The 21,259-nt window shown below is 55.6% G+C and overlaps 7 protein-coding genes across 7 annotated transcripts; 3 read left to right on the top strand and 4 right to left on the bottom strand.

Annotated features, from left to right (window-relative positions):
* Positions 1 to 167: 167 nt before the first annotated feature.
* Positions 168 to 3,568, bottom strand: BDY24DRAFT_246239 (uncharacterized protein). Its single transcript, XM_076636751.1, has 3 exons — positions 3,091 to 3,568; positions 2,076 to 2,990; positions 168 to 1,920 (listed from the first exon to the last, which is right to left on the bottom strand). Exons 1-3 carry the CDS (start codon positions 3,467 to 3,469, stop codon positions 242 to 244), a joined length of 2,973 nt encoding a protein of 990 aa, XP_076492097.1. The 5' UTR covers positions 3,470 to 3,568; the 3' UTR covers positions 168 to 241.
* A 1,438-nt stretch (positions 3,569 to 5,006) lies between these two features.
* On the bottom strand, positions 5,007 to 6,836 carry BDY24DRAFT_246288 (uncharacterized protein). The gene is made up of 4 exons (XM_076636752.1): positions 6,081 to 6,836; positions 5,937 to 5,994; positions 5,398 to 5,816; positions 5,007 to 5,288 (listed from the first exon to the last, which is right to left on the bottom strand). Exons 1-4 carry the CDS (start codon positions 6,755 to 6,757, stop codon positions 5,177 to 5,179), a joined length of 1,266 nt encoding a protein of 421 aa, XP_076492098.1. The 5' UTR covers positions 6,758 to 6,836; the 3' UTR covers positions 5,007 to 5,176.
* A 42-nt stretch (positions 6,837 to 6,878) lies between these two features.
* BDY24DRAFT_445314 (uncharacterized protein) lies at positions 6,879 to 7,681 on the top strand. The gene is made up of 2 exons (XM_076644909.1): positions 6,879 to 7,331; positions 7,409 to 7,681. The coding sequence occupies exons 1-2, from the start codon at positions 6,974 to 6,976 to the stop codon at positions 7,591 to 7,593; spliced, it is 543 nt and encodes a 180-aa protein (XP_076492099.1). The 5' UTR covers positions 6,879 to 6,973; the 3' UTR covers positions 7,594 to 7,681.
* Positions 7,682 to 7,724: 43 nt separating this feature from the next.
* On the top strand, positions 7,725 to 9,761 carry BDY24DRAFT_404961 (NADP-dependent oxidoreductase domain-containing protein). Its single transcript, XM_076642576.1, has 5 exons — positions 7,725 to 7,975; positions 8,071 to 8,078; positions 8,199 to 8,416; positions 8,502 to 9,282; positions 9,356 to 9,761. Exons 1-5 carry the CDS (start codon positions 7,840 to 7,842, stop codon positions 9,728 to 9,730), a joined length of 1,518 nt encoding a protein of 505 aa, XP_076492100.1. The 5' UTR covers positions 7,725 to 7,839; the 3' UTR covers positions 9,731 to 9,761.
* A 1,884-nt stretch (positions 9,762 to 11,645) lies between these two features.
* Positions 11,646 to 13,973, top strand: BDY24DRAFT_246377 (uncharacterized protein). Its single transcript, XM_076636753.1, has 4 exons — positions 11,646 to 12,531; positions 12,640 to 12,776; positions 12,848 to 13,377; positions 13,487 to 13,973. Exons 1-4 carry the CDS (start codon positions 11,702 to 11,704, stop codon positions 13,748 to 13,750), a joined length of 1,761 nt encoding a protein of 586 aa, XP_076492101.1. The 5' UTR covers positions 11,646 to 11,701; the 3' UTR covers positions 13,751 to 13,973.
* A 2,581-nt stretch (positions 13,974 to 16,554) lies between these two features.
* Positions 16,555 to 19,180, bottom strand: BDY24DRAFT_410888 (Aspartate/glutamate/uridylate kinase). Its single transcript, XM_076642858.1, has 8 exons — positions 18,876 to 19,180; positions 18,664 to 18,774; positions 18,485 to 18,580; positions 18,344 to 18,394; positions 18,127 to 18,250; positions 17,790 to 18,012; positions 17,036 to 17,692; positions 16,555 to 16,901 (listed from the first exon to the last, which is right to left on the bottom strand). Exons 1-8 carry the CDS (start codon positions 19,125 to 19,127, stop codon positions 16,814 to 16,816), a joined length of 1,602 nt encoding a protein of 533 aa, XP_076492102.1. The 5' UTR covers positions 19,128 to 19,180; the 3' UTR covers positions 16,555 to 16,813.
* Positions 19,181 to 19,284: 104 nt separating this feature from the next.
* On the bottom strand, positions 19,285 to 21,199 carry BDY24DRAFT_356586 (oxidoreductase). Its single transcript, XM_076637803.1, has 11 exons — positions 21,063 to 21,199; positions 20,890 to 20,953; positions 20,797 to 20,820; positions 20,584 to 20,724; positions 20,351 to 20,473; positions 20,262 to 20,275; positions 19,980 to 20,151; positions 19,891 to 19,915; positions 19,734 to 19,812; positions 19,541 to 19,641; positions 19,285 to 19,466 (listed from the first exon to the last, which is right to left on the bottom strand). The coding sequence occupies exons 1-11, from the start codon at positions 21,176 to 21,178 to the stop codon at positions 19,414 to 19,416; spliced, it is 912 nt and encodes a 303-aa protein (XP_076492103.1). The 5' UTR covers positions 21,179 to 21,199; the 3' UTR covers positions 19,285 to 19,413.
* Between the last annotated feature and the right edge of the window lie 60 nt (positions 21,200 to 21,259).

The raw sequence follows: 21,259 nt of genomic DNA on the forward strand, positions 1-21,259 counted from the left end.
TTCCCGTCGACCTGATGAAGAGGTGGTGGCGACGTTGTTGGCGGCGCTGAGAACGCTGAGGGTCGATTTGCTGGCTTCGGGGAGATGGACGTGAGGAGCTGCGTTGTCGGTTCCGAGAAGGGATTCGTCTGGACCATCTGGCGTTCCAGCGACGGAAGGTCGGATGGGAGCTTTTCGAAGGTCATGCTTGTAGACTTTGAGACAGGTTCCGTGGAGAACTAGATCGACGAAAGAAAAAGAGTCAGCAAATCTCGTTTCTAGCTCGCTCAACGAGAAAGAAAGAGAGATCGAAACGACGCGTCTCGAAACACTCCGACTCACCGAAATACTGCCTCTTCCAAGCCCTATCCTTCGCCTGCACTCCTGGACTCGCGAACTCCATCTTCCTCGGCAGATATCCCTCGATATGGACGTTGCAAGTATAGCTCGGCAACCCTTCCTTCCCTTCCTCATCCCTCGGAACAGGAATCCCACTCCCATGAACGGGCAGGCTGTAGTCGGGCGGACTAGAGTGGATGTCGCCCATCGATCGTCTCCTCCTCGGTGTCTTCCTCTCACTTCCAATTCCACTGGTCGAGACCTTGGGGGAACCGGGAGGGGAGAGAGCTGGGTTGGAAGCTGAGGCTTGAGCGTGAGTGTCTGTGAAGAGACCTGATCGACCGAGACCGTGGCCGTGGCCGTGACCGTGGATGGATGGTGAGAAGAGAGGAGGAGGGGAGCGAAGACCTTCTGGTGCTGGCTCGAAGGTTGAAGGGATGGGAGGGAGGGTGGTGGAGGGACGACGGGAGGCGGGGTTTGAGGAGGTGGTTGAAGGGAGGACGACTGAGGAGGAGGTCGAGGACGAGGAGGTTGAGGGAGTAGATCGATGGTTGGTGGTGGTAGTGGTAGGGAATCGACTGGTCGAGGGAGAGGGAGGGCTGGACTTCTTCTTCGGAGAGGTAGGCGTCTCGAGATGAAACCCTTGCTCCTTCATCTTGTTCCTGAACCCTGAGAAATCCGAATCCATCCTTCGATCCGCTGCCGATGAGAGGTTGACCAACGACCGCGAAGCTTGATGGTAGAGACTCGGTCGGAAGCTCTCCTGGTTTCGAAGAGGAGCGGCGGCTCCTGGAGTGGGAGGTTCGACCATAACGAAGTCGTCCGTGTCGAGAGCTGAGTTCCCTCCTGCTGCTGAAGACGACGAGTGCTGCTGCTGCTGCTGCTGAGAGGACTGCTGGATGTTGGCAGCGACGACTTCCGAAGGTGAACGATCCGCGTCGTCGTCCTCGTCACTGTCCTCCTCGACTTCGGATCCCTGCTCGGCGTCCGTGAAGTGCTCGTCTCGATCCTCGTGCTCGGATCCGACGCTGCTCGACTCGAGAGCTGAGCTGGAGAAGTCCGTCGTCGTCGGCGCGTTCGTCGAGTCCTCCTCCTGAACGATCCTCGTCTCCTCCTCCTCAACAGCTCTCCCCTTGCCCTTCCCGTTCTCGTTCCCGCTCGTCGACGTCGAAGTCATCCCAAACAGTCCTCCTCCTGCACTCGAACTCTGCGTCGGCGTCTTCCCACCCTCGTTCGTCGTCCCTTCCTTGATATCGAAGTAGCCTCCCGACCCGCTTCCACTTCCCGACCCGTTTCTCGACGGCGTCTTCCCCTTGGGCGTCTTCGCTCCCGAAGTCGGTCTCGGCGTCATCCTAGGCGTCGCTCCAGGCGTAGGGAGCGAGAACGTCGCCCACGCTCCGGGAGCTTTGACGGGTTCGGCTGCTGAAGGCGTAGCGAGGGACCAGGTCGAGTTGGAGAAACGATCGTTGGCGAGGGTGGGAGGAGAGGCGGAGGTTGATTTGGGAGTTGCAGGGTTGGAGAAGGGAGCGAGGACTGGAGCGGGGGTGTTGCGACGGGAGGAGAGAGGTGGGAGAGGTGGGGAAGGGGTGAAGGTTGGGCGGACTGAGGAAGGGAGGGCGGGAGGAGGGTGATTTGCGTCAGCTTGAGCGGGTCGTTCGTTTCTTTCGCACGTATGAGACGATGACTTCTCCCTTCTCGTCTCGTGGGACGAGAGACGAAAAGCTCTGACGCGCAAGGAGAGAAAGAACAGCACTCACAACTCCTCCCATTCTCCGAATCCGGACTCGTCCCTTCCTCCTCCTCCACCACACTATCGATACTAATCGAGCTCCCTCCGAACCCCGTGTCCCCTTTCGCCCCAGGCACCGTCAACCCACCCTCCATCGGTCTCCTGTGATGAGGATGATGCTCCTCCGAATCCGTATCGCTCCCTTCGCTGTCCTCAGCCGCCGCCTCGTCCTCCGCGTCCCTCTGGATCTGCGAATCCCTCGAGATCAACATCGTAGGCATCTGGCGAACGTGTCGACGAGGGTTCTCCTCCTCGGTCATCGAGCTCAACCCCTGGGTGGTGGTTCGAAGAGTAGGGAGGTTGGCGATGGGCATGGGAGTAGGGGTCGAACGAGGAAGAGCGGCGATGGAGGATTTGCGACGACCGGCGAGGTTGGGACGCGCCGAGCTTGAGCTGGATCCTGGGCCTGCTCCTTGAGCTGAGAAGGACGACGAGTTGCTGCCGCTGGCTGCTGCTGTTGGGGAGGAAGGGAACGGGAAGGCTGGGGAGGAGTTGTAGTGGTTGGTTGAGAGGTTGGGCGAGAGGATGGAGGGCATGTTGAGGCTGTTTTTGCGAGGAGTGGAGGGATTGGAGACTGAGAGAGGGTTGGAGATTCTTCTTGAGCTGAGGGTGGACGTGTTGGAAGTGGATTCGGGGAAGGAGGACGACGAGGAGAGGTCGATGAGGTCCGAGGTGACGACGGGCTGAGCTCCGTCGTTCGATGGTGGTTGAGGTGGGGTTATAATGGTTTCCGATCGTGAATAAGGAGGAAATGATGTTGCAGATGCTGGAGACGACCTCGCAGCGACGACGGTGGGAAGGTGAACAGCGTTCTCGGCGGAGGGTCCTCGACTTCCATAACCAGAGTCCGCGACGTCGGACGAAGCCTTGACGGCTGAAGGATCTGCAGAAAGTTCAAACGAGAAGCGAGAAGATCAGCTGATGGTTCTCCTCGCGTTGTAGAACTAAGAAAACGGAGAGAAAAAAGAGCGAAAAGGACTGACCAGGTCTCGTCGGACCAGCACCGACGACGAGCTCGCTCCTATCCTCCCTCCTTCCTTCGACGTCGTCATTCCCTGCCTCCCTCTCTCCCAGAGGACCCTCGTTCGAATCTCCAGCTTCCGTCGTCGAAGAAAAAGAGCTGCTGTTCCCGTTGGTGCGAGGAGGAGAAGAGTCGTCTGTTGAAACGGAAGGTCTCCTGGCTTTGAAGACCGACTTGAGAGGTCCAAGGACGTTGACCGGCGAAGCTGATGATTTCATGAGCGATTTAAGGGTGCTGCTGGTAGGAGGAGGAGGAGGAGGAGGAGGAGGGACTGCTTTGGATTCGTCTAAGGGTTCCTGTCTAGCTGCTGATGAAGAGCGACGATGGAAGATTTGGGACATCCGTCGAGGTTGGGAGGTCGACGAGGAGTGTGAGGGGAGGGAGACCGTCGAGAGTCGATTTCCGTCTAAAAGAAGGTGGCGAAGGGGAGAAGACTGGAGGTCGGGTGAAAGTGAAGGAGGGGAATCGTTGGCGAGAGAGAGAGGAAGAACGAGGGAGGAGGTTGAGGGTCCAAGAGGGAAGACGAGGAGGAGGAAGAGAGAGGAGGAAGGGTCAGTGAGGTCAGCCGGAGGAGTCGTACAACTCGACGCCGTATCGATCCAACGCAAAGAAAGAAGGCGACCAGGAGGGTAAGGTGGTCGTAAAGAAGGAGGTAGAGTGTCGTTCGTTCGTCGTAGAGGGGAAGGGGAGAGGGCGAGAGAATCGAAGGAAGACGAGGAGAAGAGGAGGAGGAAGGAAGGTGGCTGCTCACCTTTCTTCGTTCAAGATGGAAACAAATGCACTCTACAAGAAACTTCCAGCTTTGGACACTCCTGCGAGGAAGAGGGAGAAGAGAGAGAGAGGGAGAGAGAGAGAAGGATGACGCCGTCCTTGGTGGGGGTTTGTCGTCGTTGGAGGAGAATAGATGGATTGGAGGGAGGAGAAGAGCGAGGAGGGGAAGGGGGGGAAGACTGATCGATCAAAGAGAGCGAGTAGAATGTTACTCATTAGCCTCGAATCGAGAGCTGCTAGGAGAGAAAATCTGTCAGACTCACTTGAGCTTGAGACGAAGTGATAGTTTGACAGAGAGACGGGCATATTTTCTGCTGAACTCGTCCTCCTCGACCTCCTGTTTTTGTCGCCCGAGCTAAGGGTGTGACGTCCCTCTCTTGTTTTGCTTATAGGCTCCTTTCGGCACGACGCAAAAACCGCAGACTCTCCTCATATCTCTCGAAGAGTCGTTGAGGCTGGGCTCGGTCAACAGGAAGAGAGGATAGCAGAAAACGGGAGAGAAAGGAAGGAAAGGAAGAAAGGGAGACGCGACCGGTCCTTTGATCCTTTGATAACCTCCCCTTCTTCCCTTGGAGTCCTCGATCTTCCCCCAGAAGGTTCATCAAGGGTCCTCAATTTCGGCATCAGCCTTGGTTTGTAAGTGAGAGAACCGAGATACGGAAGGAGGAGAGAGCAAGGAGAGAAGAGCCGACGAAATGATTTCGATGAACAGACGCGTCGCTTCGAGAATTCAAACGTACAGTGAGAGTCGAGCTGCAGACTCTCGCACCGAGAAATCGGAGAGTCGAATGGTATCAAAAACGTGTACGAAGAAACAACAGAACTGGGCGACCAAAGAGGGAAGGAGACGAAGACTCGAAAAAAAAAAGAGACGCGTCCGTCAACGAGGAAGCGAACAAAGAAGGGAACGAAAGAAGTGGGAGCACAGTAAAGTTTAGGCGAGGCAACAAAGAGGTGTGAAAAGGATCTGCAGGAAGAAAAGGGAAGGGAAGGTAAAGAAACAAAAGGGAAAGGAGGTGAGAGAAGCGAGGCGGGACGAAAACTAATGAAAGACAACGAGAGAGAGAGAGAGGGCGATACGACAACTGGATGGTGGAAAGGAAGGGGTATGATCTAGATCTACTGGATGTGGGAGTAAAGAGAGGGTGGTGGGTGTACAAAGAACGGGACGAGAGACGAAAGGGAAGAGAGAGTTGGACGACGCGACGTGGGAGGGGTGAGAAGGCGAGACGAGACGGGAGAGAAACCAGGGGTCCGGAGGAAGGTGAAGAGTCGACCTAAGCTCGTCCTCCGTGCTGAGGGTTGAAGAACATGTCGATGAGGAGAGGTTGAAGCCAGGCTTCCTTTGCAGCCCCGAGCTTGACATAGAGACGATGTTTTTGGGTGTATCTGGGAGGGAGAGAAGCAGAAGATCGATCAGATTTTAGTCTCGAGTTGAAGATGAATCTCTTTCACTGAAAACTTCGGCAGACGAAGCGAAAGGACATGAGCTACTCACCTCCTCAAAGCGTTCTTATTGGGATGCTTCAGACTCATCAACGCCGCGTTCCTCACCCTCCTTCCCTCCTCCGTTGAAACCCTGCTCCTCCCACCCGAACCACTCCCGCCTCCATACCCAGCAGCTCCAGTTTCACTCCCTTCACCTCCCTGCGAGCTCGTTCCGTCTCCCACGCTCGCTCTCGTCGCAAAATACTCCCTCAAGTTGACGAAGGCGTGAGCCTTGAGCAGCTTGTTGGCTTGGGTGAGGGAGGTTGGGAAAGGGTGGTAGGTTGCTTGAGTGGTAGTACGGTCGGAGTCGGTGGAAGTGGAGGAGGACGTGGAGTTGGATCGAGAGCGAGAGGAGGCGGAGGAGGTGGACGCGTAAGAGGAAGAGTTGGGAGGGAGGCACAGTCCGAGTTCGACGCAGAGGGCTTGCCACTGAAGTAGGGGTTGGAAACAAAGGTAGTCGAGAGAAGTTCAGTAAGCTGGAAGAGGAGAGAGAAGAGAGGCGAAGGCGAGGGGAAAACCGAAAGGAAGAGAAGAGGGAGGGGAACGAACGAGTTGAAGCTTTCCGTTGTCCCCCTGCAGCACGAAGACGGCAGAATTGGCGAGGAACCTACAGTTCGACGTAAGAGATAGAGATCTTTTCAGCTGAGACTCGATTTTCAGAAGAGAGAGAAAGCAGGAGTAGACGAAACTCACGCGTCGACAACGTCCGTCGCATCCTCTTCCGTCATCTCACTCCCCAGAACGCTATCGACCTCGTCCTCGTCCTCCCTCTCCGAGTCTTCATCTCCCCAAGGTCGAGTAGGTCCGACCTCGTAGTTCGATGATGCCGAAGACGTCGAAGGAGGGGAAGAGACTCGGGAAGAATCACGACCTTCTGCAGCAGCGTCCCTTCTCGACTGAGCCGCTCGAGCTCGAGCTCGCACTCTCTGTCTCGCCCTCCTGGATCCTCCTGCCTGGGATCCACTAGCTGAAGATCCTTCGTGATCCGAGGACGAGGAGACTGACCCTCCTTGATGCTCCAGTCGACCGGAGTGATGGGAGGAGGAGACGGGAGTGGAAGGTCCTCGTGAAGGTGTTCTTGGAGAGTGAAGGAGCCATCGAGCGACGGCTTCCTCCTCGTCCTTTTCCTCCTGATCCGCTTCCTGAGCTTGAACGAGACTGAATCCACTCGAGCTGCTCTCGGAGGTGACGTTCCTTCCTCCTCTCGCTCCTCCCGTGCTCGAAGTGGTTGGGGAGAGAGTGGAGCGTTCGAGGACGATGAACTCTTCGTTCTCGGAAGACTCGGGAGGGTAGGAAGACCTCGAGCGAGCTTGGGAGAGGGAGAGGGAGACGAAGGAGGAGGTGAGGGATTCGGGTGAGGAAGGGGTCATGCTTTGGGTGGAGAAAAAGAGGAGGTTTGTGGTCGTTGGGGAAGAGAGAAGGGCAGGGGTGGAAACGGGAGGGTCAAGGGGAGACTGTGCGGTGAGCTTCAACGAAGCCTTCCCTTCCTTTCCTCCAAGCTAGACTCTCAACCACAACTTCAGTCAAAATCAAAACTTCACCAGGACCTTCCCTTCCTTTCTCCATCTCCCCCTCCTCTCTTTTGAATGAGCTACTCGGGATTCTCCTGGCCCTCCCAAGAGCTCTACAACGCGCCACCCTCCTTCTCCTTTCCTCCCTCCTCCTCCTCCTCCTCCTCCTCTCATCAGCACCACCTCCCTCGCCCTTCCCCTGAAACCTCGCCGTACATTCAAGCCATTCGATCCGCTGGTCCCCATCAAGTCAAGAAGGATCTCTTCGACGCCGTCCTTAGAAGCGACAAGGCAGCGAGGCTCGCGTTCCTGATGCAGCTTCGGAGGGAGGAGCTCAACGTGAAGGAGGAGACGCGTGTCTTCCTCGAGTGCCAGAGGTGCGAGAAGCAGTTCGATGTAGAGAAGGACGAGGTGACGTGTTTGTATCATTCCGGTGAGTCTCATCGACATCCTTCTTGATCGAAGGAAGTTTCTCTGAACTTCGTCGTGTTCGTTTGGTCCAAATCAAAGGGAAACTCAAGTGCGACGCGCAAGATCAAGAGGATTGGGAGGACAACGATGGGAGGGGAAAGCTGAACACCAAGAAGAACAAGGAAGAGTTTCCTCATCTTTTCAAGTGGAGCTGCTGTGGGAAGTGGGGAGATGATGAAGGCGGCTGCAGGAGGGGAAAGCACGTCGAGCCAGACGCGGATTGAGTGAGTCCTCGAGTCGCGCGTTGGCTTTTTCGACGCGATGGAATGTCTTATCTTTAGACTTCAGCGTCTCATGATGTCTACTCTCGCTCTGTACTCTCGTTTCTGCCATCTCAGATCTCTTAAAGAAATGGAGAGAAGAGACTTCCTCATTCGGACCAAGCCTAGTGAACAGCTGAAGCTCAACCTTGTTTCCCTCCTTCCCTCTATCTTCTCGTCTTCAACCACGTCCTCCTTCAAAAGCCCAACATGTCCAACCGCATCATCACAGGTCTTTGGCAGCTCGCTGGTGGTCACGACGAGAAGGTTGACGTCGAAAGCTGCTCTAGAGTCATGGAAGAGCTCGTGCAAAAGGGACTCGCGATGACCTTCGACATGGCAGACCGTGAGTTTCCTTTCCCACCTCTGTGACTCTGCTCCTTTCTACTTTCATCTTGCGACTGACTCTTGGTCTTCTTCTTCTTCCTCTCTTACCATCAGACTACGGAGTAAGTAGCTTCCGGCTTGAGGGCAGGCGACGAAAGGAGAGGAAAGGAAAAGAGACGAGTCGAGCTGACCTCGAGTTCCTCCCTTTCCTCCTTGTTCCCCTCGTCCTTTGCATCCATCAGCCAGCAGAACAAGTCGTCGGTCACTATCGCTCTCGAGTCTCGGCTTACACCCTGCCTCAACCTCAGCCCACCTTCTTCACGAAATGGTGCCCTCAACCCGAGGTCTCAACAGCAGAAGAAACGGAGGCAGCCGTCGACCTCGCTCGTTCGAGGATGGGAGTCGAGACGGTAGATCGTCTTCAGGTCCACATCTGGGATTACACAGAGCCCACCTATCTGTGAGTATACGTTCCTTCGACGTCTCTCTCTTGGTCTCGAGCTTTGCTGAACCCTATATCTCTCCCTTCTCGTTCCCTTTCACAGCTCCCTCTTCTGCCATCTCCAATCCCTCCAGTCCTCCTCGAACCCCAAAGTCAAGCAGCTCGCTCTCACCAACACCGATACGGCTCATCTCCTCCTCCTCATCCACAGCGGCTTCACCATCGCCTCCAACCAAGTCTCCGTCTCCATCCTCGACCGACGAATCCTCAACCCAAACGGAATGGCCGCCATCTGCTCCTCCAAAGGAGTCGAAATCCTCGCCTACGGAGTCCTCCTGGGAGGGTTCCTGAACGAGAAGTGGCTCGGAGTAGAGGAACCAAGAGGTTCGGAGCTGGGGAACTGGAGTTTGAAGAAGTACAAGCGGTTCATCGACGTCGCAGGAGGATGGATCCCTTTCCAACGCGTCCTTTCAACTCTCGACTTCATCGCCAAAAAGTACACCTCTCCTAGCTCCCCTATCACCATCTCCACCATCGCTATCTCCTACGTCCTCTCTCTCCCCGCCGTCGCTTCGGTCATCATCGGATCTCGACTCTCAACCTCCTCCGTCGCCAACGCCGAGTCGAATCGACGCGCTCTCGACATCGAGTTGGACGAGGAGGATCTGCAGATGATTGGGCAGGCGCAGAAGGAGTTGAAGGATGTGCCAGGGGATAGTGGGGACGAGTATCGAAGAGCGCCTTTCCTGACGGCGAAGGGGGATCTGAGCGATCATCTGGACAGGGAGGGAGAGGAGGGGACGAGGAGGAGGTTGGTGGAGGAAGCGGTTGCTAGGGGAGAGAGGGTGGAGGTATCGAGTGGTAGTCCGTACGAGGCTTTAGCAGTGAGCTTCTCCTCCTCTTCCATCGCTTTAAAGCATCAACTGACGCGCTTTTCTCACTCGTTACATCGTGCAGGGCTACTGTCGTGCCGTCCGACTCGACTCGACCATCCACATCTCCGGAACCACTGCTACCTCTCCCCTCCCTACTCTCCTCCCCATCGCCGGAGGCTCATCAGCAGCTTCTCAACTCACTCACATCTTCGACATCGTTACTCGAGCTCTCAACAAACTCAACGGTTCGCTCTCAGACGTCGTTCGGACGCGTCTGTTCCTCTCGGATCTTGAAGCGGACGTGGAGGAGGTCAGTCGAGAGCATGGGAGGGCGTTTGCAAGGGAGGGCGTGAGACCTTCGAACACCTTGGTTGGTGCGAAGCTGGTTGGGGAGTTCAAGGTCGAGATGGAAGTTGAGGCGAGGATTGGAGGGAAGGGGGTTGTGTTGAGGGTTTGAGTTGGGTAGATGATCAAAATATAGATGTCGATGGAGTGTCCCTGCTTTCCTGGTAGTTCAGAGAGACAAATATGCCTATTCTCGGTTACATCGACTCTACAGCGGTCGAAAGAGGGAGTGAAAGCCGAGTCGCTCATCTTGCGAGTGTCGAACGGATGACCCCCATCTTTTAGGTTCAGAACTGAGTACAGGGAAGTCCGTGTATAACCGTATAGTCCTACTTGATATCCCGAACTTGTTAGAGCAGGAGGAGTTTGAGAGGGGGGGCAGGGAAAAAGAGCGAAGCTGGCGACGCGTCCGATCTCTTCTTTCAGATCTTCTTCGCAGGCGCTCCTTTCGACAAAGACTACTGCAAGAGAACAGCAAAAGAAAGACCCTTACAGGATTTGAACCTGTGGCTTTGAGATATATACTTCTTGAGGCGATCTGATGAGAGTTTAACATGTCTCGACGCGTCGCTCTTTTTGGGTTGGAATCTGAGGCGACTTGACGCGCCTTCGGGACGAAGAGCCTATTGCAGAGGCTGACTAGACCCAGGAGGAATCTCAGGATGTTGCTGGATATAGTGGGGGTCCAGAAAGCAGTCCTGGATGCGAAGGGAGAGCTGAGAGAGAGAGAAGAGGAGGAGAGTCGATCTGTCTGCGTCTTGTTTGGTTCAGCCTCGAGCGCTCCTCGACAGCCTGCTGATGTTTCGAAGCAGGATATCTGAGTCTATCGGCATCAAAGATGTACGCTTTGGGATAAACGCTTTCCTTGGGAGTCAAAGATAAGCCACACAGGCTCGTTCAGAATCAGCAGCCGCCGCTTTGGGTTGACGGGAAACCGTCGAATGAGGAGAGAAGGCTGAGGGAGATTGAGAAGTTCTTGCGATTTGGAGTTTGCGGGTGGATTTGGGGCTTTTGAGAGGATGGATGGTGGACGGTGGAAGGGCCGGAGAGAAGAGAGAAGGGAAAGAGAGAGAGAGAGGGACGCGTCGAACTGATCACGGGCCTTTTCTTTCTCTTTTGATTCGGTTTGGACATCAGAACGTCCTCGCAAACTGGCGTTTACGTAGGATTCAAGATGTTTCTAGCTGTTCGAGCTCAGAACTCAGTCTGTCGATCCATGAACGCTTCTTCTCGAAGACTTGCTTCGTTCCCGTTTTTGACGAAGTCTTTCCCTCGTCGTGGTGCGTTCGTGCGACTTCTCGTACATACGCCCTCGATTTAGAACGTACCTCTCTTGCACCCCGTTCTTCCTAGTCTAGCTGGACCTCGGATCGCAACCAAAAAAGTGGACGAGAGGTCGAGTCGATCATCGAATCTCTTTTCACCGTCCCTCTCCTCTTTTCTGCTCTCTTTCTCGACCCACCACCTCCCTCTGATCATTATTTCTTCCTCCTCCTTTCAAAGCCTGATGCTCCCTTGTCAGCCCTGCACTTTGAGGCTCGCCTCCTCAACAGAACAACGGCCATCTCGTCGTCTCGATCGTCACGACGAGAAATGACCTTCCTTTTCGTTTTGCTGTTCTTTTTTCCAGCACTTTTCATCGCTTCTCAAGCTCGCTTCACTCTCCCTCTCAGAAACCTGATCTATACTCCCCCCTCCTCAACACCGCTCGAATCTCCAAACTCAACCTCCAGCCAAACCAACCGCGGTTGAACGAACGAAGGACGCGTCGATCGATTCTTGATTTTCTTCTGCTCAGGCCTCCCCTTTCCTCTCCTCTTTCCTTTCCTTTTGAGCCCACCTGAGCCCCCCACGCGAGCAGGACTGCTGGTTGGGAATGAGATCCGTCGCTTCTCTCTCTATCCATGTCACTTTTTCCCTCAACTTTGCATGTATAGACGCCAAAAAAATGGGCCAAAACGTCTCACCCGCTGCGTTCCAATCGACGGGAGCCTCGGAGGGCTGAACCTTTCCCTCCTCTCTCTTCCAACTCCCTCCCTCTCCCTCTCCCTCTCCCCTTCTTCTTCCTCCCCCTTGCCTCTCGATGGCCCCCTCTCCACCCGAGAACCCGCACGCCAAACTCCTCCGTCGTTCTCAATCAGCAGGCGAAGCGCTTGGGTCCCTTCTCGAGGTGACGGAGCAGCAAGGTTCTTCGTTGTACGAACCCTACTCGGACGAAGACGAGGAGTCGTTGCATCCTTCTCAGTCTCCTCAAGCGTACTACTCGCACAAGAGAGGGATGAGTCAGATCAGCGATCATTACCTTCCTGTGGTTGTTCCTCAGGGGCCTAACAAGATGGTTGGAGGAGGAGGAGGAGCTGAACAACAACAGTCGACGACGTCCTTCCAACCTCCTCCTTGGAACGCTCCTCCTCCTCCTCCTCAAACTCAACCTCCTTCGTTCGCCTACCCTTCTTACCCTTATCCTAATCAAGCTCAACACCTCCGACACCTCACTTCCTCGCATCAACCCTACCTCGCTCCATCCCATCCCGCCTTGCAACCCTCCGCTCAAGGCTCGCACCACCTCTCCTTCACTCCCTTAGGTCATTCCTTAGCTTCCCAAGCATCTCCCGTTAATCAACAACTCCAAACTCCGTTTACTTCGTCTTCCTTCCGACCTCCTATGGGAGCAGCAACGAGATCGCAGTCTACGGGAGTCGGCAGACAGCGTTCGATGAGCTTGGGAGGAGGACTGGAACGAGCTGGAACGCTTCTTTCTCATGGCGTAGGACCGATAAGGAACGGCAAGGAGTTGAATAGGATTTTGGGTAAAGGAGAGGATGGGAGGAAGGTTGTGGGAGGAGCGAATGGGAAGGGAGAGGAAGATGTGAGGTTGGAGGCGGGGAGGAGGAAAGGGAGGGTCGAGATTGAGTGAGTGTGAGGTTGAACGAAGGTCGACACGGATGGGCTGAACGAACGAACGAACGAAGGAGCTGACTCTCGCTTTGCTTGTTGCGTTTGTTGTTGTTGTTGTTGCAGTGTAATGCTGGAGAGGGACGTGATGGTAGAAGGAGGGGAGGTGAAAGGGAGGATGGAGGTGAAAGTGAGGGAGTGGAACAAGAAGGAAGGAGATGTTTACGTCGGAGGAGGGAAGGTCAGAGTCGTTGGGTTTGAAGGTCAGTTCTCATCCTCAGCCTCAAAATTTTCCATAATCTGACTCAAGATCTCCTCCTTCGATTGCTGCTAGACCTCCCCTCCCACAACTCGCGCCACATCTTCTACCACCACTCTCACACGCTCCCTCTCTTCCAACCCAACACCACCCACCGCTCCTCCCTCTTCGACGCCTCCCCTTCCTCCCCGAACCCGACCTCAACCACCCCCGACTTCCGCCTCGCCGTCTCCGGAACGCACGACGTCCCCTTCTTCCTCCCTTTACCCATCACCAACTTCCCTCGCGGTCCCTTCCGTTCTTCCCAAGGATCGATCAAGTACATCCTCATCGCGTCCCTCAAGCTCTTCTTCCCCACCACAGGAAAGAAATCCATCGCTCATTTCTACAGGCATGTGACGATCTATCCGTTCTTGGACGTGGATAGGGTGCTCAGGAATTTCGAGGGAGCCGTGGAGGTGGAGAGGGAGAAGAGAGCGAGTGGGAATTGGGGGTGGGGAGAGAAGGGGAAGGTCGAGTTGAAGGTGAAGAGTGCGAGAGGGGTTTGGGTGGCAGGACAGCAGTGCTGGTTGGATGTCGGGGTGAGAAACGAAGGGGGGAAGAAGGTGAGTCGAAGAAGTTCTTTGCTTCGTTTTGGCGGTTGGTTGGGATCGTTCGGTTCGCGTCGAGAGCTCACTCCCTCTCCTTCCTCTTTCCCTCCTTTCACGTCCCCAGATCAACCGCCTCGACATCGTCCTCTACCAGATCACCACCTTCTACCACCCGGTTCCTCACCTCAACATGGGTTCCTGCATCGGAGCGGACGCGGACACGGACGCGGTTCAAACGGCGTCGAGGAGGAAGAAGATCTCGGAGACGTTCTTGGAAGCTGGCCAGAACGGAGGGAGAGGGTACATCACAGGGAAGGGATGGTGGAAGGGTTGCGAACCGAAGAGAAGTGGGTCTTGGGGGTGTGGGATTCAGATTCCTGTGAGTTGAGGTTTTCGATTCGTTCTCGTTTCGACGCGTCTCTTCCCGTTGCTGATCGCCCTTTCGCTTTCCGCTTTCCGCTTTCGCCCTCTCGCAGCCCGACGCTCTCTCCATCCCCCGAGGTCGTCTCCTCGAAGTCAACTACTTCATCCGAGTCACCGCCAACGGATCCCTCCACGCCGACCTCCCCATCCGAATCATCAACTTCATCTCCATCGACCCTCCTCCTTGCCCTTCCCGTCCTTCCTCCTCCCTCCGAGCTCCCATCCTCCAACCTCCCGTTCTCGTTCACCACCCCACCTCCAACCCCAACCCCACCAACGTCAGTCTCCCGACGCTCAGCTCCCACCCGGAATCCGTCTCCTCCAAGTACGACGACGCCAGTTCGGACCTCGGACACCACCAAGCACGACCTTCGCCCTCGAAACCGATCTCCTCCTCCTCCTCCTCGAGCATGGATACCCAGCAGGAACGAATCAAAAAATCCAAATCGACCGGATCGCTTCGAGCTCAGTCGATCGCGTCGGCGGGGAAGAGAGGACTCGAGGCAGCTGTTTCGGCCGTTCGAAGCAGACAGGAGAAGGAGGATCCGGACTCAGACGATTCGAAGGGATTGCTCACGCATCGAGCGTCGATGGCGTTCCTCAAGACGACGATCGAAGCAGCCGCGGAGGACGACGAGGAACACGAGGAGGAGTCGGACGGAGGAGACGACGACGATGCCTACCTTGGATCTTCCCTTCAAACGGACGAGGAGGAGGGAGAAGATCTGTACGGAGACGATCGAAGGTCTATCGGAGATGCGTCTTCCTCCCTCGCTCCGTTCGCCTACGACGACGAGGCTGGGATGGACGTTGCAGGAGGAGAAGCGCCCAGGAGGAACTCGCAGGAGATCCTCGATGGAGACGATAGTTCCGGGATTGGAGAGGCGATGAGAACGTTGATGATCGAGTCGGATTCCGAAGCGGAGGAGGCAGAGGACGACGAGATCCTCAACGTTTCGTCCAGGTGGTCATTCGCTCCTTCGTCCCACCCTATCGTCGCTTCCAGGACTCGGTCGTCGAACGGATCGTCGATTCCAATGAACAGGAACTCGTCGTTGTCGGCGGATTCTTCGTCGTCGACTCGGTCAGGTCGACAAGGGAGTGTGGATTCAGGAGCTGGAGGGTACCAACCTCGTCCTTCGTCCCTCGCTTCGTCGGCTCACCTCTCCCTCCCGAGGTCGCACAACTCCCCTCTCGCCACGATGGAGGAACCTCTGCGACGGCTCTCCTCGTTCGTGGATCACCGGTCGGAATCTATCGACGAGGTAGTCGAACCTCCAGTCGACCTCGACCTCGTCCGACGAGCCTCGAGCTCAAGAGCTCCCTCGTCCCTCTCGATCCATCCGGAACTCCTCCACCCCGTGGCTCGATCCCCGAGACTCTCCATCTCGTCCCAATACAGCAGCAGCAACAGCATCTCCCCTCGAACGGTCGCAGCTCAACCTCAACCTTCTCCCGCTCGGTCGGTCCTCCCTCCGTCCATCAGGATCGCAGAAGAGGACGAAGAAGAGGAGGAGGAAGAGGAAGAAGACGCGTCTCCCACTCCCGTCCCCATCCCCATCGACAACCGCTCCGTCACTCCCACTCCTCCCTCCCCCAGCGCTCCTCCTCGAGTCATCGGAAAGAAGTCCTCCTTCTCCTTCGCCAGTCAAGCCTCCCCCGTTCGAGTTAAGGTTCGACCCAAGGAAGTCACTGGAGCGTCCCCGGCCAGGATCCGACCTTCGAAATCGTCGTCGTCCCTTCGATCTACCCCTCCTCCCTCTTCGCCCGTTCGATCCATCCTCTCGTCGCCGAAGAAACAACAACCTCTCATGCCTACCTCCTTGTCGTCCTCGACGCTTCGCCACACGCCTAGCAGCAACAAGCTCAGCTCGTCCGTAGGAGGAGGGGCGTCGTCCCCTTCAGCAACGAGATCCAAATCCCCCTTCTCCCCACCTCCTCCCAAATCTCCAGCGCGTCCCCGAGTCCACAGCTTCGACACCCAGCATCGGTCCCTCTCCCCAACGAGGATGTCGTTCCTCGTCGCTCCGTCGCCGGAGATCCACCAACTCCCTGGACTGGGAGGATCGAGCGATTCAGGGTCAAGTTCGGACGCGACCCCGCCGCTGCCTTCGAGAGCGAGGATGAACTCGGTGCCGATCTTGACGCATCGTAGCAACCTTGTAGGTGGAGGAACGTCCCCGCCGAAAGCGTTGCACGCTCACACGAAGAACCTCAGCAGCCAGATGGAGGACCAGAACCTCGTTACCTCCCCTACCTCCCTCACCTCGTCCCAAGGAGGTCCACCCCGGTCCTACTCCGTCGATTTCACAGCCCTTCCCTCGAGAGCACGAACGCTCGGTCGACCTTCCTCTTCTTCTTCTTTCTCCACCTCCACCTCCAACACCAACTCCAACGTCCTCCCCTCCGTTCGCAACAAAATCAACCAACTCGAAACCCGGAACTCGGTCCTTCGAGAATTCACCTCCCCAGCCTCAGGAGCTCTCCGTCGCTCAGCTACCACCGCTCGAGCGTACTCCCAGATCAGCTCATCCGCTTCGGCGCACGACGGATGGGGGGATGCTGCTGCTGCTGCTGGAGGAGGAGGAGGAGGAGAGGAGCAGGGAGGCCACAGGAGGACAGGGTCGGGAGTGAGTTTGGCGAGTAGTTTGGATAGCGATGCGACGGGGAGGAACGCGAGTGTTAGTCAGAAGGGCGGTGCAGGATTGAGGAGGGCGCCGAGTGCGGTTTCGTTCAGGGCTCCGTTGTTGAGGTTGAGTGTGGCGGAGCAGGGAGGGGAGGGGAGGGAATGAGGGAGGGAGGAGACGCGTTGTCGGGTTTCGTTTGGACTTTGTTCTCTCTTTCTCTTATCTATACCTTGTGGAAATGTCTATCTATTTATCTACTTATCTCCCGTCTTTATACCGTATCTACCTATCTATCTTCCGTATCTCTTTCTGTGTGCTCCTTTGTTTCTCTCTCGTTCTGCCTCTGTTCCTTTCGATCTCTATACCAAATCTCGTGCACATCTCTCTACGTAAAAAAAAGACTAGGACGAAGCAGTAACTACACGAAGAGTGATGCTCTCTACGACGTACTCCGAGTCGGAGTAGCCCAGGATCTCTGCAATTTTGGAGCTGCGAAGGGACGGACGAAAAGTCGGGAAGGAGGGAGGGTGAGAGTCAGTTCGACGCCGTCTCTCTCCTCGCTTCTTCGCGCGTGCTCCGTCCTCAACAGAGGAAGATAGATAAAACAGGAAAGATAAACTCACCTCTTCAAGCCCTTCACCCTCTCCATCTCACTCGAATTGAAGTTGGCTTGCCCTTTCCCCACCTCGACCTCCTCCCAGTCCCACGAGATCCCTTCCCTCCCTTCCCCATTTTCGTCCAACGTTCCGCCAGCTCCAGCCCCTTCCGTTATCGGTGCCATCGCCGGCGAAACGGGATTCGACCTCGAAAGGGGATCCAGCGAAGCTATCGACGACGATAAGCTCAAGGACGGGAGGAGGTTGGGCGTTGCTGGAGCAGTGACGGAGAGAAGAGGGGATTCGATGTACGACGAGGAGGCTGTTGAGCTTGAATGGAGGAGAGTGTGGTTGTTGGGGTACGGGTCTCTGAGAGCGAAAGTGGTAGGGGAGGAGGTGCCTGAGGAGTTGAGGGAAGATGGGTTCTGGTTGGAGTGGGTGAAGAGGGTTTCGGTGATGGATCGAGCGAGATCGTAAGGGAGAGGAGGAAGGGAAGCTCGACGACGACGACGGCGAACGATGATTCGAACGGCTTGTTGGGAGGCGAAGGATCCTGAGACGGCGACGACTCCAGCGGCGAGAAGACGACCTCCAGAGTCGCGACGGGTGAGAGCCTGGTAGGCTCCTTCGTCGATGATGACGTCTCCGGCGGCGTGGAGACCGTGAAGGATCCACCATTTCCGACTAGGAAAAAAACGAGGAAAGGCAAAGGAGAAGGAGTCAGAGAGGGGCGAACGAAGGAGAAGACGACGTGAAGGAGAGAGATGACGATTCGACTCACTCTCCGAGAGGGTTCTCCTTGCAGAGGAACCGAGTATGTTCAGGAAGAGAGTTCTCGTCTACGTCTCCCTCGACTGGTGCTGAGATGATGGGGAAGATGGAGGCGATGTTGAGAGAGTTGAGAATGACCGTCGTGACTCCAGCTCCCGTCGCGAGTTCGGCGGCGATGATTTTGGTCTCCATTCCACCTGTTCCTAGCGAGGTTCCGAGAGTTGACGTGCTCACTGCGGAACAAGAGAAGAGAAAGAACAAGGATGAGCCAGAAGGCTGGACGGAAGGAGAGGTCCTCGCTCACACGAGCAAGAAATACGGGAGGGGAGGGAGAGAGGAAAGCTCACCAGTCCGTCGCATGGCCTCAATATCCTCGACCACTCGTACTGGTTTCGCGTCAGGGTTCTTTCGAGGGTTGTCCGTGTAAAGACAGTCCACATCCGTCATGAGGAAGAGGTAGTCGGCATGGACCTGGAGAGAAAGAGAAGGCAAAGAGAGCGAGGTGGAGTCAGCGGAGGGAGGCTGATCGAAGCAGAAAGGCGCTCTCGAACGAGATAGACACACCATGTTGGAAGCGATAGCAGAGAGGGTGTCGTTGTCTCCAAATTTGATTTCCTGATGAGAGAAGAGAGATATGATCAGCTACTGAAGGTGGGAGGGAGAGCGAAGAGAGAGGAAGGGAAAGGAAGGAGACGGAGAGCTCACCGAAACGGAAACGGTGTCGTTCTCGTTGACGATGGGGACCACACCCATCGAGAGCAGTTCCGTAAAGGTGTTGACAGCGTTGAGGTATCGTGTGCGCTTGAAAAATCCAAAGAAGAGGCAGGAATAAGCTCGTGGAAGGGGAAAAGGGAGGAAGGAGAGGGAGAAGGGAGGAAGCTCACGTCTGCGATGTCTCCTCTCGTCAAAAGGATCTGAGCGATAGGTTGTTCGAGCTGACTGAACAGGTTATCCCACAGAGCTATCAATCTTCCTTGTCCTATAGCTGCCAGAGCCTTATCGTATCAGAAACAGCATCAACGATCAGCTCCCTCTCTTCTGCTTCTCTCCTCCTCCTCCTCCTCTTCCTCCTTCGCTCCTCCAAAACTAAACTCACCTGCTTCGCACTCAGCCCTTTGCCTCTATCTCTCATTCCCATCCTCTTCATACCCACTCCAATGGCTCCTGAACTAACGAGGACGACTCTGTGACCCAAGGCACGGAGTTTGCAGATGGTTTCGACGATGGAGGAAAGAAGGGAGAGGAGGGGTTTGTGAGTGTCGGCGTCGATGATAGAGGAGGTTCCGAGCTTGATGACGATAGTCAGACTTGAGCTGGAGCCGATATGGCGAGGGTTTCGTCCAGCCATCGAGAGAAAGAAGGGAGTAAAAAGAGGGGAGAGGGGAGGGAAGGAGGTGGAGGAGACTCGTTTGGTGAGCTCGAAAGTCGAGACGACCCGAAGGTCAAAAGCCATTTGCCTGACGACCGTCGCCTTCGTGATCTACGGGCTGACGTGAGATCAGGATAGACTGAAGCATAGATAGATGGTATCCGATTAAAGTGTAAAATACGCGAAATCTACTCGAGAACGAGAAGGAAACAGAAATGAGACGACGACGACGACGACGACGATGAGAGATCGGCCGACGAGCTCTCTATTGCTGATCCCACCCAGGCCCGGCCTCTTCGTACTCTTTGATCTCCTCCTCTGCGAAACCAAGGGAGATTCAAAGTCAGTGGAACGAAGCGCGTCGGAGGTGAACGGAGGGACGAGGGACGAACCGGTGAGGGGAGGGAACGATTCCTGGAACACCTGAAGCTGCTCCTTCTGTCTGAAATCCTTCCCCGAGGTGGTAACCGCGACGATGTTTTTGGTTTTGAGCCTAGAGGTCGGGGGAGGAACCAAGGTTCAGCGAGAAGAAGAGGAGGGAGGCGAAAAGTGAGACGCGTTCGGCGAGGAGAAAGAAGAACGAACCAGTCCAGGATCGTCTGAGCGACGGTGACCTTGATTCCACCAGAGACGGTAGAGATCCTATCGGCTATCCTTTCCCCGACTAAGAAAATTCTCAGAAGGAAAAGCGTGAGCGCAGGTCAGAAAGAAGAAGAAAACAAAACGGGCAAACGAGTCTCACTTGGATCGGCAGGTCCCCCGGGGAACTGAGAAAGAGAAGGAGGACGAGTCAGATGCGACATGTGGAGAGAGACTCGAGATGACACGTGCCTTGGTGATGGGAGAGAGAGAGCTGTAGGCTTCGATAACGATGTCGTTGAGACCAGCCAAAGCAAGCAAGGGCGCGTTCTCTTTGGCGTTGTAAGCATGGTAGCGGATTTGGTTCACGGCAGGTTTGATCTTGGCGAGAAGAAGCAGCTCTGTGAGCTCGATGACACCGTAGCTGAGAAAGAGAAACGTAGGGAAACAGAGAGAGAGCGAATTAGCTTGGGCTTTGCGTCGCGTTCAGGCTCAGCTCGTGTTGAAACGCTGCTCGAACGAGATCGGACTTACTTGGAGACTCCAATCTACAGCAACAAGATGTAGAACACTTCAGCTGCACTGCTGGCTGCAAGAAACCACGGAAGGAAGCCACGACTGACCGATTTCGCGAGTCCCTCCTCCCTCAATCGCTCAAACTCCCTCCAAACCGTCTTGATTCCTCCTCCTGCATCGGCGAACTTGGGAAAGTGAATGAGATACAAGTCCACGTAGTCGACTCCAAGCTGTGAGGAGACGAAGGGGGATTCGAGGTCAGCCTGTGCGTCGAAACGAACGGAAGATGGAACGTCGACCGAGGAACAGTAGAGAATAGAGGAAACGAAGATCTAGATACCTTCTTCAAACTCAACTCGAACTCGGTTCGAACATCGCCTCCATCGTACTTTGTAGTGATGTAGAGCTCCTCACGAGGAACCTTTGCGATCTTGAGCGCTTCGCCGACCGATTCCTCATTTCCGTAGATGGCAGCGTTGTCCTTTTTTGGCACGGAAAGAGAGAGTTCGATGAGCTTCAGATACTGAAATCCTTCAAGAGAAAGCTATCTCACGATGTGCCGGTATCCGTTCTTGAGCTGGGAGGGGAGGAACCGAGAGAGATCAGCCCAGATCGGAGGGAAGGAGATCCTTGAGCTCGAACTCACAGCCAAAACGACGTCCTCCGTTGCGTTCTTCTGGTACAAGGCTGATCCGACTCCAAACGCAGGGCTGTAGCATACGAGGAAGCGGGTGGGGAGGGCAAACGAATAGAGCTGTATTGTCAGCCAGGGCTGGCCGATCTCTTGAGGGAGCTGTTGAAAGAAGGAAAAAAGCTCACCTGGGGATGAAGCCGCCGTCGTTGAGCGTGATCAGAGTGTGATTAGGGAAAGTCGTGGGAGCTGAAGAGAAGACCATCTCAGTGAGCTTGGTGAGCAGGGTGATAGGGATGTACATGTCGATGAGAGGGGAGCTTCTGGTGGTTTGAAGGGAAGACGTTTCTTTTCGTTTGAGGCTCAGGGCTGCGGGCTGAAGTCG

This window comes from Mrakia frigida (genome assembly GCF_051309035.1).
Source record: "Mrakia frigida strain ATCC 22029 unplaced genomic scaffold BDY24scaffold_59, whole genome shotgun sequence".
Taxonomy (NCBI): domain Eukaryota; kingdom Fungi; phylum Basidiomycota; class Tremellomycetes; order Cystofilobasidiales; family Mrakiaceae; genus Mrakia; species Mrakia frigida.

Excerpts from the sequence above, each read along its gene's own strand:
- BDY24DRAFT_246239 (XM_076636751.1), bottom strand. The coding sequence starts at position 3,469 with ATGTCCCAAATCTTCCATCGTCGCTCTTCATCAGCAGCTAGACAGGAA. Across the intron at positions 2,991-3,090 it reads TGCTGGTCCGACGAGACCTG|ATCCTTCAGCCGTCAAGGCT; the intron begins GTCAGTCCTTTT and ends AACTTTCTGCAG. Across the intron at positions 1,921-2,075 it reads TTCGGAGAATGGGAGGAGTT|TCCGCCCAACCTTCACCCCT; the intron begins GTGAGTGCTGTT and ends TCCCTTCCTCAG.
- BDY24DRAFT_246288 (XM_076636752.1), bottom strand. The coding sequence starts at position 6,757 with ATGACCCCTTCCTCACCCGAATCCCTCACCTCCTCCTTCGTCTCCCTC. Across the intron at positions 5,995-6,080 it reads GCGACGGACGTTGTCGACGC|GTTCCTCGCCAATTCTGCCG; the intron begins GTGAGTTTCGTC and ends GTCGAACTGTAG. Across the intron at positions 5,289-5,397 it reads AATAAGAACGCTTTGAGGAG|ATACACCCAAAAACATCGTC; the intron begins GTGAGTAGCTCA and ends TCTCCCTCCCAG.
- BDY24DRAFT_445314 (XM_076644909.1), top strand. The coding sequence starts at position 6,974 with ATGAGCTACTCGGGATTCTCCTGGCCCTCCCAAGAGCTCTACAACGCG. Across the intron at positions 7,332-7,408 it reads GACGTGTTTGTATCATTCCG|GGAAACTCAAGTGCGACGCG; the intron begins GTGAGTCTCATC and ends TCCAAATCAAAG.
- BDY24DRAFT_404961 (XM_076642576.1), top strand. The coding sequence starts at position 7,840 with ATGTCCAACCGCATCATCACAGGTCTTTGGCAGCTCGCTGGTGGTCAC. Across the intron at positions 8,417-8,501 it reads TACACAGAGCCCACCTATCT|CTCCCTCTTCTGCCATCTCC; the intron begins GTGAGTATACGT and ends TCCCTTTCACAG. Across the intron at positions 9,283-9,355 it reads GTCCGTACGAGGCTTTAGCA|GGCTACTGTCGTGCCGTCCG; the intron begins GTGAGCTTCTCC and ends TACATCGTGCAG.
- BDY24DRAFT_246377 (XM_076636753.1), top strand. The coding sequence starts at position 11,702 with ATGGCCCCCTCTCCACCCGAGAACCCGCACGCCAAACTCCTCCGTCGT. Across the intron at positions 12,532-12,639 it reads AAAGGGAGGGTCGAGATTGA|TGTAATGCTGGAGAGGGACG; the intron begins GTGAGTGTGAGG and ends TTGTTGTTGCAG. Across the intron at positions 12,777-12,847 it reads CAGAGTCGTTGGGTTTGAAG|ACCTCCCCTCCCACAACTCG; the intron begins GTCAGTTCTCAT and ends GATTGCTGCTAG.
- BDY24DRAFT_410888 (XM_076642858.1), bottom strand. The coding sequence starts at position 19,127 with ATGGCTGGACGAAACCCTCGCCATATCGGCTCCAGCTCAAGTCTGACT. Across the intron at positions 18,775-18,875 it reads AAGGGCTGAGTGCGAAGCAG|GCTCTGGCAGCTATAGGACA; the intron begins GTGAGTTTAGTT and ends TGATACGATAAG. Across the intron at positions 17,693-17,789 it reads AAGGAGAACCCTCTCGGAGA|TCGGAAATGGTGGATCCTTC; the intron begins GTGAGTCGAATC and ends TTTTTTTCCTAG.
- BDY24DRAFT_356586 (XM_076637803.1), bottom strand. The coding sequence starts at position 21,178 with ATGTACATCCCTATCACCCTGCTCACCAAGCTCACTGAGATGGTCTTC. Across the intron at positions 19,813-19,890 it reads CGGGGGACCTGCCGATCCAA|TCGGGGAAAGGATAGCCGAT; the intron begins GTGAGACTCGTT and ends GAATTTTCTTAG. Across the intron at positions 19,467-19,540 it reads ATCGTTCCCTCCCCTCACCG|AGGAGGAGATCAAAGAGTAC; the intron begins GTTCGTCCCTCG and ends TTGGTTTCGCAG.